We start from the raw sequence: 18,473 nt of genomic DNA, 5'->3' as shown, positions 1-18,473 counted from the left end.
GAAGTCTGCTGTGAGTCTAATTGGAGATCCTCTGAGAGTAATCTGACGATTCTCTCTTGCACCTTTTAGAATCTTTTCTTTATGTTTCACTGTGGTGAGTTTGATTATGACGTGTCGTGGTGAGGATCTCTTTTGGTCATGTTTATTAGGGGTTCCATAAGCTTCCTGTACTAAGATGCCTCTGTCCTTCTCCAAACCTGGGAAATTTTCTGCTAGTATCTCACTGAAAATGCCTTCTAATCCTTTCTCCCTCTCCATGCCTTCAGGAACTCCTAGAACCCGAATGTTGGGTTTTTTAATAGTATCCTGTAGATTCCCGACAATATTTTTTAGATTTCTAATTTCTTCTTCTTTTCTTTGGTTTGCCTGTTTCCTTTCCTGTTCTCTGTCTTCTAAGTCTGATATTCTCTCTTCTGCTTCGCCCATTCTGTTTTTAAGGCTCTCTAATGTGTTTGTCATTTGATCTATTGAATTCTTCATTTCATTATGATTTCTCGTCACAATCACCATTTCTTGTTCCACTAGTTGTTTCATTTCATTTTGATTCCTCCTTAATATTTCACTTTCACGAGAGAGATTTTCTATCTTGTCCTTAAAGGATTTCTGTAGTTCAAGAATTTGTTTTTGAGAACTTCTTAATGTTCTTATCAATTTTTTGAGATCCGCTTCTTGCATTTCTTCGATCTCATCATCTTCATAATCTTGAGTTGGGGTGTCTTTTTCATTTGGGGGCGTCATAGTGTCTTCCTTGTTCTTGTTACCTCGGTTTTTGCGTTTGTTGTATGGCATGTTGGAGATATTTGGTTTCTTCACTGTGGTGTTTTTTTTTTCTTGTTATACTATGACTCTAGATTAAGTGGACTGTCTGCTTTTGGTGGAGCCTTAGAGGCTTGAGATGGGTGTGGACTGAGAGCTGTGTTTGGTTCCTCAGGGTTGAGGGTGTGTCAAGATGACACTCCCAGGTTAGGTGTGGTAAATGTCTCTTTCTTTTGTTGATTCAAAAGGGAAGTAATTCCGCACAGCTGAACGTAATTGGAGGTAGTTAGCAGGCGAATGATATACCCACAGGAGCCAGAGATTGGAAGCTCTTTCCCAAGGACCACACAGGGAATCTCTGCTGCCCTCGGTGTGGGCTCCAATTCTCCTGCAGTCTCCCACTGGGTTGCCAAGTTAGATGCTAATCTCCTGTTATTTCACCCCCCCAGAGTCAGGTTTTTCTGCTCGGCTCAGGGCCGGTGCAGACCTGAGGTCGCCCTGCTTATGACGTATGTCCAAAATGGCGCCTGCTCTTTGTCTTGCTCGCCCTTGAGGGGTGAGCGGAGAGAGAGAAACTCGTGTCCGTTTCGGTCACTTTTTTTTTTCCCTCTCTCTCTTCTAGTTAGCCTGGTGAACTTTTCCCCACGGAGTTTCAAGCCTCGTTCCCTCTAGCCTCCTCTTTCCCCTTGCCCGCTGGTGTCTCGGGCTATGGAGGTTCGGCTCACCTCGCGTTCCAGCGCTGGTGCGTTGAGTCTGCTGCTGGTGTCCCGAACTTGGACTCCCACGCTCTCCACGCAGGTCCACTGTGAATCACTAGTCCCGGAAGAGTTTCCTCTGCTGTTTCTTCCCCTACTCTTCCTTGACCCTGCAGTATCTCCACTTCTATTAACCTGTGTCTTGCCGAAGAATATCAATGTGCTCCCTTCCTATTCCGCCATCTTGGATTTCTCCAACAATGCAAATCTTACCAACAGTCCTGAACCAGTTCAGTACACATAGAACACATGATTTTTTCCCCTCCCCAGATTGCACATGATCAGTGGTCTATCTCATCATTTTGGACAGTGTTCTGACTTATCTTGTATTTGTGTCTTACCCCCCTGACTAGTATACAATGACAACATCTGAGTCCGTTTTATCACAAGATCCTTAGAGCTAACGGTAGACATTCAGTGGATTTTTGTAGGAAATAGGATGAAGGAAAATATTCAAGTCCTGTTCATTTTATAAAATATTCCAAGTTTTACTTCTATAGCATATCGTTAGTTTCAACCAGAGACTGACAAAATCCAATCAATTAAAACAGGATTGTTCATATGTTTGCTAATAAACATATTCAGTAATTCTTAAGCCGTATCTACCTATTTGTTTTTGAAAAGCTATGTTTTATATACATTAAATATTAGTGGATAATGCAGAACATTAACACTATAGTAATATAGCATTTAATTTTTTAACTAAATTATAATCTACTTCTCCCCAACACCAACCATCCACACTGTTAAAAGAAGAAAGTTTATATAATATCACCAAAATTGAAAAGAGGTACAGCAGACTGGGTTTCAAGAAAACTTATATTAAATTAAAAATCAGCGACAGTTTTTACTGAGGTAAATGATCTCTTGAATAAGCAAAAAAAGTGTGCTAGGCGGGCAGAACACTCGATCTTTACCATGCAGGGTAGACAAAATAGACTATTTCAAGAATTTTTACTGGCAATAAAGACTTCTCCAAGACTTTTCCTAAAAGAAAAATAAATTTGTCCAGATAATTTCCTTGTAGAATTCGCTAATCTTTAGAATTCTTCCCAAATAAGCAGTACACTCTTCTTCATTGGCTGAGAAGCCATTTTTGTTTGCCATTAGTTACTCATTTTAAACTGAAAAGTCAGTCCCACAAGCACATTACTTCGTTAGGGATGCCCAAGTTCTCTTCCCTCTCTGTAAGGGCAGGCACCACTGTGACTGGCCCCCGGGTATTCCATCCATGTGAGAGGACCCTGGTGAGTCCGAGCTACCTCACTCCCCTTCCAAGCTTAGGAACTGGAATGGGCACAGTTCTGCCAATAGGAGGGAAAGGAGATTCTGCAAAAAAACACTTGATAAGTGATGACACTTGGTAAGTGACGATCATTTTTCCCAACCTAAGGGTAATGCCAACACCAAGAATGCAGACCGAGACAGAAAGAACAGACTCCTTGATAGCATCATCAAGCAGATGATACTGCCATCTCCAAAGCCACCCAAACTGGACATTATTCTTATTATATCATATAAAAATGTCCTTATTTCAAAAAAAAAAAACTATTCATTTAAAAGGCAGAGAGACAGAGAGTGAGAGATGGTTAGAGGGATTCCCATCTGCTGGTTCACTCCCCTAACACCTGCAACAAACACAGTTAGGCTGAGTCAGGCAAACGCCAGGAGCACAGTACTCAACCCAGGTCTCCATGTGGGAGTCTGAGGTCTAAGTACTTGAGCCGTTACCACTGTCTTCCAGAGTGAACATTAACAGGAAGCAGAAATGAGAAGTGCAGCCTGGTCTTGAACCCGGGCACCCTGATGTAGGAGGCAAGCATCCCAAGTGGGGTCTTGATCCCTGAGCCAAACACCCGTATTGTCCTTATTTTTCATCAGTGCAAGTTAGGTGTATTTTATTCCAAGCCTGGGTATGCTAATATGTAAGAGCAATATGTTGATTCCTCATTCAAAACAGGAAAAATAACAAAACTGACGCTCCAAAGAAATTAAAGAAACACATGACTTCACGCTGTTGTGTGTCACTGTGCTGTGTGCTAGAGGAGACACAGTAGTGCAGGAGACCTTGTCCCCTCATTGGATGATGGCATACTTTGGAGAGGGGTATATTTACAACTGAATGATGACATGGGACATGGGCATAACAGAAAATGCTCCAAAGCACACAGAGTGCAGTGAAGTCTCCAGAGGGTGAAGCCTTGGAGCGCAAAAGCCAGAGTAAAGTTGGATAAACGATGAGCAAAAATGGCATTCCAGGAAGCATTAGCAAAGGCACAGAGCTTATTTATTTTGAAAAGAAGCAGAAGGATATTTGAGTAAAAGGGAGCGTAGGAGGAAGCAGACCATGGTGTGTGAGCGAAGGCACAGTGAAGAAGGGATAAACCTGAGGCTGGAGGCAGAGTAGAAATGGCTGGGAAGAGCCCGGGAATCCAATGCTAAGAAGGTCATGGTGTACTGAAGCTGCCGGGGAGCTGTCAGTGGTGTATAAATAGGGGAGAGCCACGCTCAGACATGCATTATCTCAAAGACAACTCTGATGTTCTCAATGAGTGGATTTGATGGGAAAGACAGATAAACTCAGTTGAGCACTGGCCTAACACCATTTTCCTGGCTTGCCTCCCAAGGTGCTGATCCTTGGAAGATGCCCCTTTATTCTACATGATAATGTCTATCTCAGAGCTAGCTGGCTTTGGGGGAAACTCAACCCAACACACAAGGGCAGGAAATGCTAAGTATAGGTCAAGATCCAGGTCCTTCCGGCCAATGTAGCCCCTTCTGCCTGGTTCTCTTTGCTGTGTTTGGTCTGGTGTTGGGGGAAGCAGATGGAAAGAAAGGACATTATCTGTCCTCAACGTGTCTCACAGAGGAGTCCTCAGGGTACTTCTTGTCGGACTAGAGACCCCAGGCCAGTTTTAGTAGGACCTCTTTAAATGTCAAGCAGTCACATGCTCATAATGTATGCTTATACTTGCCCTTAAATCTGTTACATCCCTGTAGACATGATCCTCCTTTCTCCCCCCAAAAAAGGTCATGGTAGAGTTTAGAAAAACAAGCAGAATTCCCATCTAAGTTTTATTTTCTAGAGAGTGGAAGTTCTCCAAAAGGTCTAAACTGGACTTTCTTCCTCCACAGTCACTTGTTTATTAGAGTGAATTAAGCCAGTCCCAAAGGGACAAATATCATATGTTCTCCCTGATCAGCGACAATTAACTGAGCACCAAAGGGGAAACCTGTTGAAGTGAATTGGACACTATGAGAAACAGTGACTTGATCAGCCCTTGTCCTGACTGTTGATGTACAATGTAAATCTTTATCCATTTTAGTATTTTTTTTTGTTCTAGTACTATTGTTTGAACTCCGTAATTAACACACAATTATTCTTAGGTGTTTAAATTTAACTGAAAAGTGATCCCTGTTAAATATAAGAGTGGGAAAAAGAGAGGGAGGAGATGTACAATTTGGGACATGCTCAAGCTGACTTGCCCCAAATGGTGGAGTTAGAAACGTGCCAGGGGATTCTAATTCAATCCCATCAAGGTGGCATGTACCAATGCCATCTCACTAGTCCAAGTGATCAGTTTCAGTTCACAATTGATCATATTGATAGGTCTAAGAGTCAAAGATATCACATAAACAAGACTAGTGTCTGCTAATATTAACTGATAGAATTAAGAAGGAGAGAACAATCCAACATGGGAAGTGGAATACACAGCAGACTCTTAGAATGGCAGATGTCCTAAACAGTACTCTGGCCTCAGAATTAGCCCTTAAGGCATTCAGATCTGGCTAAAAAGCCCATGAGAGTATTTCAGGCATGGAAAGCCAAGACACTCTGGCAAAACAAAACAAAACAAAACAAACAAACAAACAAAAACCTAAATGAAAGATCTCTGTGAGTGAGATCCCAGTGGAAAGAAGGGGCCATCAAAGGAGATACCTTTCTCTGGGGAGGAGAGAACTTCCACTTTGACTATGCCCTTGTCTAAATAAGATCGGAGTTGGCGAACTCAAGAGGCTTCCATAGCCTTGGCAACTCATGACAAGAGCCTTGGGTGATTACTGACGCCATAAACAAGAGTGTCAAATTGTTAAGTCAGCAACAGGAGTCACTGTGTACTTACGTCTCATGTGGGATCTGTCCTGTCCAATGTGAAGTAATGCTATAACTAATACTGAAACAGTATTTTTACACTTCGTGTTTCTGTGTGGGTGCAAACGGATGAAATCTTTACTTAGTATATACAGAATTGATCTTCAGTATATAAAGATAATTGAAAATGAAAAAAAAAACTTGGTTTTAAATTGGACATTGCATAGAAAATTAATCAATTTTTTAAAAATATCATGTAGGATCTCTGTCCTTAATGTGCTGTACAGTATTTTTCACTTTGTGTTGCTATGTGGGTGTAAACTGTTGAAATCTTTACTTAATATATATTAAACTGATCTTCTGTATATAAAGAAAATTGAAAATGAATCTTGATGTGAACAGAAGGGGAGAGGGAGTGGGAAGGGGAGGGTTGCAGGTGGGAGGGAAGTTATGGGGGGGAAGCCATTGTAATCCATAAGCTGTACTTTGGAAATTTATATTCATTAAATAAAAGTTTAAAAAATATTATCATATATTGTCATATACACCTGCCACCATTCTGTTCTAGACCCAAATTCTACTCTGAACAAGAAAGAATAAAGATATTAATAAGGGTATCATTAAGTGCTTATTACCTAACTCATTTTGTAAATGATTTGGCTTAAACTTCTGGTGACTCCACACTAAATGTCATGGAAAAAATGAGTGATAACTTCTTTTCAGTAAACAGAGCCTAGTCTGTACAAAAACTGCAAGTACACAACTATCTTAACTTCTGCTTACTTCCAAGGGAGTATTTTCCACAGATTTTTTTTTTTTTTAAATTTCCCTGGAGTGGGTAGGGGGAGGAATTCCCAACTGGTCACTTAGAACTCAATTATGTCTTGCAGATTTCTTCAATTCTAAAGTGCACAAAGGACACCCTTCAGCCCCTCAGAGTCCCAACATGTGTGGTTTCCTCCACAGAGGAGGCTGGATCTTTGCCGAGAGGCACTGAGCCAAAGCAAACCACGTAGGTCTCACTGCTGCTGAACGCCTACATCTTGACGCTTACTTGCTACTGTGGAGCACCTTTTAGCACTGGAGTGATTTATATAAATTAAGATGGTGGGTACCAACACAAACACAAGTTGTTACCACTGCATACATCACCCTCATGAATTATACATTTTATGGAGATATGAAGAAATATCAGTTACGTAGAAAACCTCCAATTTTATAATGCATTCAAATAACCATTCATTTCAATACCATCATAGGGGAAACTGATATTTCATAAACATTTACTTTATTAAATATTAGCACATTTCAGACATGGAATATGGCCAAAGAGAGACTTGCTTAAAATAGTCAGAGAAGGACATTATGCTATCAGGATGTATTTTAAGCAATGATCTAATACACTCAGTTCAGACAAACGGACCTTTTCTCCAATCCCTGAAGGCAAAGAACATAACAAGAACAAATTCTCTTAAAAGCCAAGAATTGCTTTTTGCTATTATATTAAAACTAGATGTATTTGGAAAAATGCCTTTTAAGCTATGAAGAATCTCTTAAAGCAAAATCTCAAAAAAGTTAATTAAGATTTCTCTTTGTCCTCTTTCATAAAAACTGCCACCTCCTGCGATGACATTTGTTGATGACTGAGATATTACTTAATACCACTGATGGGCTCCCCAAGGACCATGAGCACTTTAGAAAGAAATTCCCAAAGAACAAACACAGCCTTAGAACAAATGGAAGAAGGCTATCCCATCATAAAGAGGACAAAGTGCTCAAATTCTACTATGACATTAATTGCTTGCTTTGCTTCAAGCTAAACAATATCCAGGCTACAAAATACCTGTGTGTTTTTTTTTTTTAAGAGACTCTTGGTTGTAAATATTGCTTTATTGAATTATACCATACACATGACAATATACCATTATTTCACCACATTACAATCATTGCCAGGAATTCATCATTTGTTGATTATTACTAGCCTTTTATTCAAGAAAAAAAGAGTATATATGTGTATATAATATCCACCTATGAAGTGAATGTGACAAAATGCTAAAATCATTTAACTTTAAAAATAAAAAATTATTTCTATCTTAAAAAAGGAAAAAAAACAGAATCCTTTGTTTTTTGTGTGTTTGGATTAACACATGTCAAAAACAATCATCAGCAGTATTTTCGGCTTCAGTTTGTCTTCTAGAAACACACACTGCACTAATACAATTGGATTCAGAGATTACTTCTTTTGTATGAAATCTGAGCATTTATAGCTCCTTTTCCTTAGGGAGATTAAAAATACGTGGCAGAATTACTTAAAAGTTAAGCGATTGGGCCTGGTGCTGCGGTACAGCGGGTTAAACCACTGCCTGCAAAGCTAGCATTTCATGTGGGTATTGATTCAAGTCATAGCTTCTCTACTTCTGATCCAGCTCCCTGATAAAGCAATGTAAAATGATCCAAGTATTACATGGGAGACACTGATGGAGTTCCAGGCTCCTGGCTTAGGTCTGGCCCAGCCTTGGCAATGAAGCTATTTGGTGAGTGAACCAGCAGATAGAAGATAGCACACTCTCGCTCTCGCTTGCTTGCTCTCTCTCTCTCTCTTTCTCTCTCTCAGTTCCCTCTCCTCTTTCTCATTTCATCACTCTGCCTTTCACATACATAAATAAACTTTCTTTAAAAAGTTAAATGATTAAAATTTAAAGCCAATGTTCTCATGTAGAGCTTAATTAAACAATATCAAAACATACAGAGATAAATACTCAAGTACCAGAGCAACTGATATTTAGTTAGTTATGCAACGTATCTCACCTTGAGAGGTTTAAATGGTCATTGCAGATAAATGATATATGAACCTCAGGGTCCAAGGGTCTAGGAATACCAGGAACTATCCACCTAAAACACTGCAATGGCTCCTCGTGTTTTATATATGTATATATTTACAATTCTTCTGAAACAGAAAGTTACAAAACTACAAGCTACCTCACATATTAAGACAGGTCATATATTAAGTCTTCTCACGAGACATTCAGTCCTTGCCAGTCCTGATATTCCTCTCTCTGGCACAGACAATGATATTTAGTAAAGTGCTAGCTCATCATAATTGCTAAGTTTAAAGTGTTGCATCCCTTCCCTCTTTTCCCAGTGCTGGCTGAAAATGTGGGATATAGTGACAATCGCCTTTTGAAGTTTAAATAACTAGTGTATATGTTCTTTTAGCAGTTTTCTTAATGACTCCATAGTTGGGGCTTGATTACTCTTCACTGGCCCAGAGTGTCTGGCCCATATGAGAAACTGATTCAGATGTGAAGTCAAAGTGTGGAGAAGGTAACATGGTGATAAATGCTATCAAGACCACACTGTGAGTTCCAGGTATGCTTAATTATGACAATTTCCATGAATATAAATGTTCATTCTTGATGAGCAACTCACTTGTCACTTCTCCAATTCAAAATTGTGCATGTCTCCTGTATAAATAGTATAGATTTACTACTTTTGTAATCATTCACTTGTAGAAAACAACATGCATATGTACTTAAGACCATAATTATCCAAAAAAAGTACCAGATATGATGTGTTCTTTCAGTATGTTCTTTTGGTCAGACTGCATTTGACATCAAGACATTTAAAATCAAAGTAGAAGAACACAGATGAAACAAAACAAATCCAATCAGCCACATATTTATAGACATGGAAACAAACTGACCTTTTTAAAGTTTTTGTTTAAGTCAACCAAACTGAGCAGGAAGATGTGGTCCTTGGCTCCCAGGAGCAGCCTGCCCCTCTCCTCATCCAACAGAAGTGTTTGGAAATCCAATCCTTCTGATGAACCCAGAAAGGGAATACAGCTATTTGAAAGCAGCAAGTCTGTGGCACAGGAAAAGAAGGAAAGGAAGAAAAAATTGTTAATAAGAAAAATATTGACATGCCTCTAATACATATTCACCCACTTTGAAAATGCACACACACAGCATGAAAGCTCCCATTCAGGTATATGCAATTTAGAATTCACATGCACTCATTCAGAAATAGATGCAGGGGATATTTGCATTTTCTTAATGCAATATGGAAAAAATAGACATTAGACAATATAAAACAAAAAATCCAAAAACAATTAGATGGCAAATATTTTTACAATCCTATGTTCACATTCTTAAATTATAACTTGAGATGTTTATCTATAGTAATATTTTCAAACTGATAAAATTATCAATAATATACATACATATATAAAGCAAGCAACAAAGAGTATCACAAATCTCAAAGCATTTCTTCTGCTCCTACATTTTTTAAAGTAAAGTTCATAATTTTTAGAGCAGTTTCAGGTTAACAGAAAAATCAAGAGGGAGGTTCAGAGATGTCAGGTATATTCCCTACCTACACATAGCCTTCCCATTCTCAACATCCCCATCACATTGGTTAATTTCATAATCAGTGAGACTGTCGGATACATCACATATCAGCCAAACTCTACAGTTTACATGAGGCTCAACCTCGGTGTTGTACATGTTTGTTTGGACACAGGTCTAATGACCGCACTGACCACTAGAGTTTCACTGCCCTAAGACTCTTATGTGCTCTGCCTAATCATCCTTCTCCTCCATCCCCATCGCTTGGGAAGCACATATCCTGGTTCTGTCTCCAGTCTGCCTTTTTAGAAGGGCACACAGTTGCAATCAGACAGTGTTTAGCCTGTGCAGACTGGCCTCTTTCCTTCAGTAACGTGATCTCACATTCCCTCCATGTTCCATGGCTTGATGACTCAGTTGGTGCTGATATCCCACTGTCTGGAGGTACCACAGGCTATTTACCCACTCACCTACTGAAGGGCAGCTTGGTTGGTTGTCTGTTTTGGCAAGGCTGAATAAAACTGCTATAAATATTTGTGCATAAGTTTTTGTGTGAACATAAGTTCCTCATTTCTCTGGGTAAACACCAAGGGGTATGATTGTTGCACTGCATCTTTAGCTTTGCAAGGAACTGGCAAACCCTTCCCGTGCCAGTGTAGAACGGATCATTCCTTCCAGCAATGAATGAGACTTCCTGTGGCTCCACGGCTTTACTGGCATTTTACATCGTCAGTATTCTGGATTTTGCCCATTCCAACAGGTCACATCTTATTGTTTTAATTTATGTTCGTAAAGATATGTGCGTGCAGTGTCTTTTTGTGTGCTTATTTTCCACCTGCATAACTTTGGTAAAGTGTCTGTTAAGGTCCTTGCCTCCCCTACCCCTTTTTAAAAAATTGGTTGTTTTCTAATTATTGAGTTTGAATAGACATTTGCATATTTGGGATAATTATCCTTTAACAAATAATGTATTTTGCAAGTATTTTCTCCCAGTCTGTGGCTTGTCTTTTCTCCCTTTTACTTTTAATAGTGTTTGATGCTTGCGTTTGAAGGATTATACTGCTTCTATTCCGTAGGTGCATGAAAAGAATGCAAACACAGAAAGCAAGCAAACTGATTCTGAAAGAGCTATGAGCCTGAACCAGTAACGGACTCAGACTTCCAAAACTGAAAGAGACCATGACAATCAATGAACGCAAATGCACAATTTTATTTAAGGCATTTAATCCCATCAAGGTGAAATCACATGCCTTAAAGACACAAAATTGTGTGGTGGCCACGCTGATCACTGATTCTGAATTACCAGACTTCATTTCTCTTTGATCCTTGTCTGTACATCCAAATATATTGCTTTATTTATAATTGTGATATTCACTCTTATAAAGAATCCAAATCTTTTTAACAGATTTTACCTTAACTATTAACAACAGTAGCTCAGCCTCTATAACCCTGGAATATTGCATAACAATACGGCAACAATATCATACATCACCTCACTAAAGCCCACTTTGTGCGTAAAACACTAGGCTTCAATGCCGATCCAGTATTCAAAAGTAATTCATTATCAATTGATGAGAAAGATTTTTTAAAAACTCAGAAATATACATCAAGATTACTTCTAAAAATTACGCCAGCTTCAAATGCAGTAAAATGATATTTGCCTCATGCATCAACTGTGACATATATTATTATCTCATATTTTTGAACATTTTCTTCACTCTTTTTTCTACTATAAAATGCATCCGTGTAATTTCTCTTAGTCTCTAAGTTAGATTTCTGTCTTGGTTTTCGCAAAGCAAAGGCAGTATGCTAAAGGAGACATACTATCTGAAATCTCAACTGAGTGTAGTTTTCCCAAACATAAATATCTTATTAACATTTATGGGTCACGCTTTGTGTACACTGGCTAGAGGTCTGAATTCTATACTAATTATTTTTCTATTAAGCTAAATATAACTTTAATCATTTTCAGATGGGAGACACAATGGTATAATACTTTTTAGCAGCTCCACATGCAATCAGCCTAGCTTTGCAGGGCTAACATCATTCCATACCAATCACAAAGGAGAACTGGGAAGAGAAGAACACAATCAAAAAACAGCTATGACAAATATAATCTGAAGCCTTCATAGCGAAAAGCTATGCATCTCACACAACCTTCATTTGGTCAGCCAATTCTGTTTCTTTCATGGGATTTCCCTTATTTCACAAAGATGGGAATGGGTGAATGTGAAACTATGTGAGGATATTCCCAGGAATATATTTTGGTCCAACTAGTAGAGCAAAGTAGTTTGTGTGAGTATTATTGCAAGTGTCATGGTCATAATCAATTATTTTGAAGCATACTTTACAGTGTTAATCACTAAATGAAACATGGCTTAGCATAATGAATAAGTATTAGATCCAGACAACCAGCGTCACATCCTGGCCTCACAGCTCACTGCTATGTGAACTAGAGCAAGTCACCGACTCTCGCTGTGCTTCCGTTTTCCCACCATAAAATTAGGATAATAAAAGAAACTATGAAATAAATGAGAAATAAATAAGTTAACACATGACTACCTGGAACACAGCAAACATTAGGCAAGCATCAACTATTATAATAATGATAATGTATTTTTAACATCTACATAAAACCTACAAAAAGGGAATCATAGTATTTTACAAATCATATAGTTCTCAGGATGATTAAATTTAGGAGGTAATTTATATACTGTTCTTAGAACTATGCCTAATTGAAGAAGTTCAATAAATGATGTTATTTTTAATATGATTATTAAACTCCAATTTAAATACATCCTATTAAAGAATGAAATAATCTCATACTAAACCAGAATTATGAAGGTTGAACACTTGCATGCTTTTTTTTAAAATTTATTTGACAGGTAGAGTTACAGACAGTGAGAGACAGAGACAGAGAGAGAGGTCTTCCTTCCATTGGTTCACTCCCCAAATAGCTGCTACAGCAGGCGCTGCGCTGATCCTAAGCCAGGAGCGAGGTGCCTCCTCCTGGTCTCCCATGCGGGTGCAGGCGCCCAAGCACTTGAATGCCCTCCCAGGCCACAGCAGAGAGCTGGACTGGAGGAGGAACAACCGGGACTAGAACTGGTGCCCATATGGGATGCTGGAGCCTCAAGGCGAAGGATTAACCAAGTGAGCCACAGCGCCAGCCCCCACTTGTATACTTTTTATGATATTAAAATAAAAAGCTACTCATTCCACAAACACTTACAAGTACTTAGTAGCACAGGTTCTATACTGCATATAATGTTCAAATTGTAGGATTAGTGAGCCTTGATTGTAAGGAGCTCACAGATTGGTGCAGGAATGAATATGTATATAAAACATAACATATATGAAATAAACTATAATAGAAGAATGCACAAAATGCAAAGAAATCTCTCAAATATTTAATTGTGTAACACCCTGTAAAATGAGATGATACAAGTTTGATGAGATTTTTGAAGGGAACTTTCTACCAGGCAATAATCGCACTAGAATGCTTGATGCCATATGGCATCCCAGGTTGCACTTACTGCATTTTTAATACAATACTCCCTCCTCATTCACGATTTTCTTTCCGTGGCCCAAAATTATTAAATGGAAAATACCATAAACAAACAATTAACAAGTTTTAAATTGCACACTGTTCTGAGCAGCTGTATGACATCTCATGACCTCGTTTTCTGTTCCATCTAGGACACATATCATCCCTTCACTCAGCGTCTTCCACACTGTGCATACCACCCACCCAACACTGTAATGGTTCAGTTGATGGTGCAGTGTCTCTCCAAACACTTCCTTCTGATGGGGGTGACTGTGGTCAGAAGAATAATAACAGCCTTGGGGCCGGTGCCGTGGCTCACTTGGTTAATTCTCTGCCTGCAGTGCTGGCATCCCATGTGGGCGTCGGTTATAGTCCCGGCTGCTCCTCTTCCAGTCCAGCTCTCTGCTGTGGCCTAGGAAGGCAGTGGAGGATGGCCCAAGTGCTTGGGCCCCTGCACCCACATGGGAGACCAGGAAGAAGCACCTGGCTCCTGGCTTCGGATAGGCGCAGTTCTGGCTGCGGCGGCCATTTGGGGGTTGAACCAATGGAAGGAAGACCTTTCTCTCTGTCTCTCTCTCACTGTCTATAACTTTATCTGTCAAATTAAAATAAATAAATAGCAGAATAAAAAGAAGAACAATAACAGCCTAACACTATGTCACAATGCCCATATCAGTCACTCCACTTCATCTCACCCCATAATCACTGTATCATCTCACGTCATCCCAAGAAGGGAAGCACAGTACATAAGATATTTTGAGAGAGATAGAGAGCTCACATTCATCTAACTTTCATTATGATATATTACTATAATTATTATCATTGTATCTACTTCATTAAACTTTTTCATTAGTAGGGTTGTAGAGGAAAAACATGATATATAGAAATAAGGTTCACTACTATTTTCAGTTTCAAGAATCCACTGAGGATCCTGGAATGTAACCTCTATGGATAACAGAGGGCTACTTCCGCATCGTTCTCCGTTGTGTGAGCTCTTAACAGGACAAAGACTGCAACTTACACGTCTTTGAATCCCCACCACCTAACTCAGAGTCTGTGACAAATTAAGCATGTAGTACAGAATTGTGGAATTGAAGGAATTTGGTATGCTGTAACATGGAGGTTGTGTAGGGGCAAAGAGATATGAGATGGGACATAAAGGCAGTGGTGAGGCAACCAGGGCCCAAGATGTCAGCTTGGGCAGTTTAATTATTACATAGGTGAATGGAAATCACTAAGAAACATTTTTATGCAGGAAAGCGACAAAGCCTCTGAGTGTTGGAAAGCAAGTGTGACCGTGGTGTTCAATAGGAATGAGAATAGGGGATGGAGGTGTGACGAAAACCACCCAGAAGTTTCTGAACCAGGGTGAATCCCTGAATTTTGGCAATGCCGACCAGAAGAGAAAGATGTTCAAGGACTGTGCATTTCACTTTTTGTCCCTACTTACATAGTGGAGAAAACAAAGATACAGTTGACATAGTCTTTTGCTTTATTTTCTTTCACCATAACCAATTCTATTTGGTTTAGTTTCAAACAAAGTTAGAAAGAAAAAACAGCTGCAAAAATATTGACTAACCTGGAGTATTATCATTTCCAAATGATTTAATGTTGCTTTGTGACAATGCTAGCATCAAAATGATTAAAGCATGTTTCACCAGTCCTTGGTAGCCAAACTAAATAATTAGACTTGGGTATTACATATGAACATTTCTCAGGCTGACGCACACATGAGGAAAAGATCTTGGGTCAGGAGTTGGAACAGGTTCCCTCTTCCCCAAGCAGATTATCTTTCTTGCATTTCTGCCAAACCAAACAAAGCCATTTTTTTCCTGCAAGGATCATCAAGCAAAATGCAGAATAAAAATTCTTAACTCCATAGCCTGTCCCTTAACATCGACAGCCAATAAACTCGTTGGGTGTCAGGATTCAGCAACTGATGTCTTCAGAGCCTCCTTCTCTCTCTCCTAAACTAGACAATCTCAGGCATGCGATTTTAGAGATCGTCCACAGTGTTTAAGTCTTTTGGATGGACAAGAAGACTGGGTTTTTTCTCCATGAGTGAAGGGGGAACACTGTTTCACACATGCTATTCAGAGGAGGCCCAGGCAACCTGCTCTGCCCTGCAATGTCAGCACCTCATACTTCCAAGTCCTAAATGACTTTTTTGTTCTATGGACCTAAACTTCAGACTTATTCCACCATGATCACTTCTTCTCACTCTTCCTTTAACTGTATGCTATTCTATCACCTTGTTCTTAGTTTATGATCACTCAGATACTCAAATTTCCACTCTTGGAAAGTCTATAATCTGATTATTTTCCAAATAAATAAAGATATTGTTATTCATGTACTCCTCTTGTTTGAATATGAACATCACTGCTTATGACAGATTTTCATGGGAAGCAGACAAATAGAAGATATTCTTGACCTGTGACCACTAAACCACTACAGAGAAACAGGATGGTGCTAGGGATTAAAATCCTTATAAACAATATGAAATCAGCTAGCACCAAGGCTCACTAGGCTAATCCTCCACCTGCAGTGCTGGCACCCCAGGGTTCTAGTCCCGGCGCTGGATTCTGTCCCAGTTGTTCCTCTGCCAGTCCAGCTCTCTGCTGTGGCCCAGGAGTGCAGTGGAGGATGGCCCAGGTCCTTGGGCCCTGCACTCGCATGGGAGACCAGGAGGAAGCACCTGGCTCCTGGCTTCGGATTAGCACAGCACCGGCCATAGCGGCCACTTGGGGGGTGAACCAACAGAAAAAGAAAGACTTTTCTCTCTGTCTCTCTCTCACTGTCTAACTCTGTCTGTCACGCACACAAAAAACAACAACAACATGAAATCATCATATTCCCATAGTCTTCATCAATGTCTCTTGATACCCTCCCAAAAGTCATGGAAGAAATTTGGTTTGTTTGCATGTAGTCAGTAACCATATGCAATGTAATTTCTCACTGACAGCACAAAAGAGTCACTAGCTTGAAAAGCAATGACTTTTGGGGGCAATGACTAACTCATTGAAGAGTACCAGGTACATGGTAAGACACTGAGACAAATCTGACATGTACCTGCTCTTGTGGGACTTGCAGCAAAGTAAAGAGGAAGTGCTCGTCCAGAGTAAAAATAAAAATTTTTTTATTTTTTATTTTTTTTTATTATTTATTTTTTGTGAGGCAGGCCTTTGACCTAACAGTTAAGACATTGGTACGAGGCTTAGGTTCTACATTGGAGTGCCTGGGTTCCATTCCAGCTCCCATTCCCAACTCCAACTTCTTGCATTATAATGAAGACCCTAGGAGGCAGCCACAAGGGATCAAGTAATTGGGTGCCTGCCACTCACATGGGAGACCTGGACTGAGTTCCCAAATTACATATTTGGCCTAATCCAGCCCTAGCTATATATAGCCACTGGGGAGTGAACCAGCAGACAGGAGTTCTCTTTGTTTCTCTTTCACTGTCTCTCTGCCTCTCAAAAAACAAAATTAAATTAAAAAAGCCTTTTGACAAAGGACAATAGTACTTAAAATAGCAACTGTTATGTAACTATAGTAGTAAAATGGGGTAAAATTATCCATATTTCCTTCAACAAACCTAATAAAGTTACTTTGATTTTCTCATTTCTCACTGTGGGTCAAGAAACCAAAGAAGTTCTATAGCATTAAAACTTCATGCCTAATTTTGTTGAAATTGAGACCATATCAAACAGCAAACTCATTTTCCTATCCACTGCCTATTGCTACTCTGGTTCCTGGGAACAGACTTCTCTAACCATTGGGAAGAACATAATTATGGGATAAAACATTTAGAGCCACAAGGAAGTCTGATCAATAATCCTTCTTGACCCACAGGTTACCTAATCAATGAGGTCCACAATGGTTGAGTGGGCTTCACATAACCACTTTGTTCTCCATGGCAGAACAGAGCAATGGCGAACATCCCACTCACCCTCACTTGACAGGAAGGCTAAGGACCAGGTCACCCCTGCTCTTGTTTGAAATAAACATTTGCTCCTAAGAGAATTTTTGTTTCTCCCTCTTAATGTCCTTTCATACAATTGTTCATTTAGTCTGGAAAAAAAAATTGACCTGATGGTCTACATTCTTCCTCTTCACCCCAGAAAGGAAGGGAGTGGTTAGTCATATTGAATCTAATAAATTTAGGATTGAGCAACACAGACTTCCTCAGTTTTTGACTGTCACACGAACAAAATTTCATACCCTGAAACCCTGCGTGTTTCGCCAGAGATCCTGAACTGGGTGGAGCGTCAGTTTCTCAGAAGACTATGCAGCTTAAAAAAAAAAAAGGTTTCCACATCCTTTGAAGAAGAAATAATTTTAATAACAAAATCAAAGTATTGAATGCAGAAATGCATAGGGTAAAAGAAAACCTGTTTTGGAGAAAGTTGAATTCCAGTCCATTCCAGTCTAGGAAGAGCTTCTTACTAGAGAAAGTTTCCCATTAAAAACAGAATCACACGTGCAAATCCAGTCACCTTTTCCCGGCATCTAAGCAAACATTCTTGCCTCACCCATCCCCCTTCTTCCTTAGGGAAACAGCAGCTCCATCAGTAAGGCTCTCTGAGGATCCTTAGACGTGGTCAGAGCTCCAGAGTGCTCTCTCAAAGCCGCCCGAGTGAAGAGGTCTGCCATTAAGCCTTTCATTCTCTCTTCTATTCCTGCTTTCTCCTTAAATTCACTCTCTCTCCATGGCTGCTCAGGCTGATTGGTTTCGTTCAGATTCCTTCAGTAGAGTTGCTCCAAAGCTTCTTCCCATAGTTTCCAGAAGTATTTTGGCTACCAAGCCATTCCCAGTAAAAACCTTACTCTCAGTCTGTGTCATGAATTGTGCAAAGAGAACAAGCCCTGCTGATTCAAAAATAAAAATCTGTCCCTAATGTTGTGGCTCCCAGAGTCCCTTTGGCTCTATCTGGACTTGTGTTTGTTTCCCCAACTACTGGTCCAAGCAAGGAAGGCAT

General features: G+C 39.7%; 1 protein-coding gene across 1 annotated transcript in view; it reads right to left on the bottom strand.

Moving 5' to 3' along the window:
• SEMA3D (semaphorin 3D) overlaps positions 1 to 18,473 on the bottom strand; it is a 191,210-nt gene that overhangs the window by 100,384 nt on the left and 72,353 nt on the right. Inside the window, exon 4 of the mRNA XM_062179057.1 lies at positions 9,308 to 9,468. Coding sequence (XP_062035041.1) covers positions 9,308 to 9,468 — 161 coding nt within the window. The remainder of the gene's footprint in view (positions 1 to 9,307; positions 9,469 to 18,473) is intronic.

This window comes from Lepus europaeus, chromosome 20, assembly GCF_033115175.1.
Source record: "Lepus europaeus isolate LE1 chromosome 20, mLepTim1.pri, whole genome shotgun sequence".
Taxonomy (NCBI): domain Eukaryota; kingdom Metazoa; phylum Chordata; class Mammalia; order Lagomorpha; family Leporidae; genus Lepus; species Lepus europaeus.
Note: the sequence above shows the minus strand (reverse complement) of the source record. Positions and strands in the feature narration are given on the sequence as shown.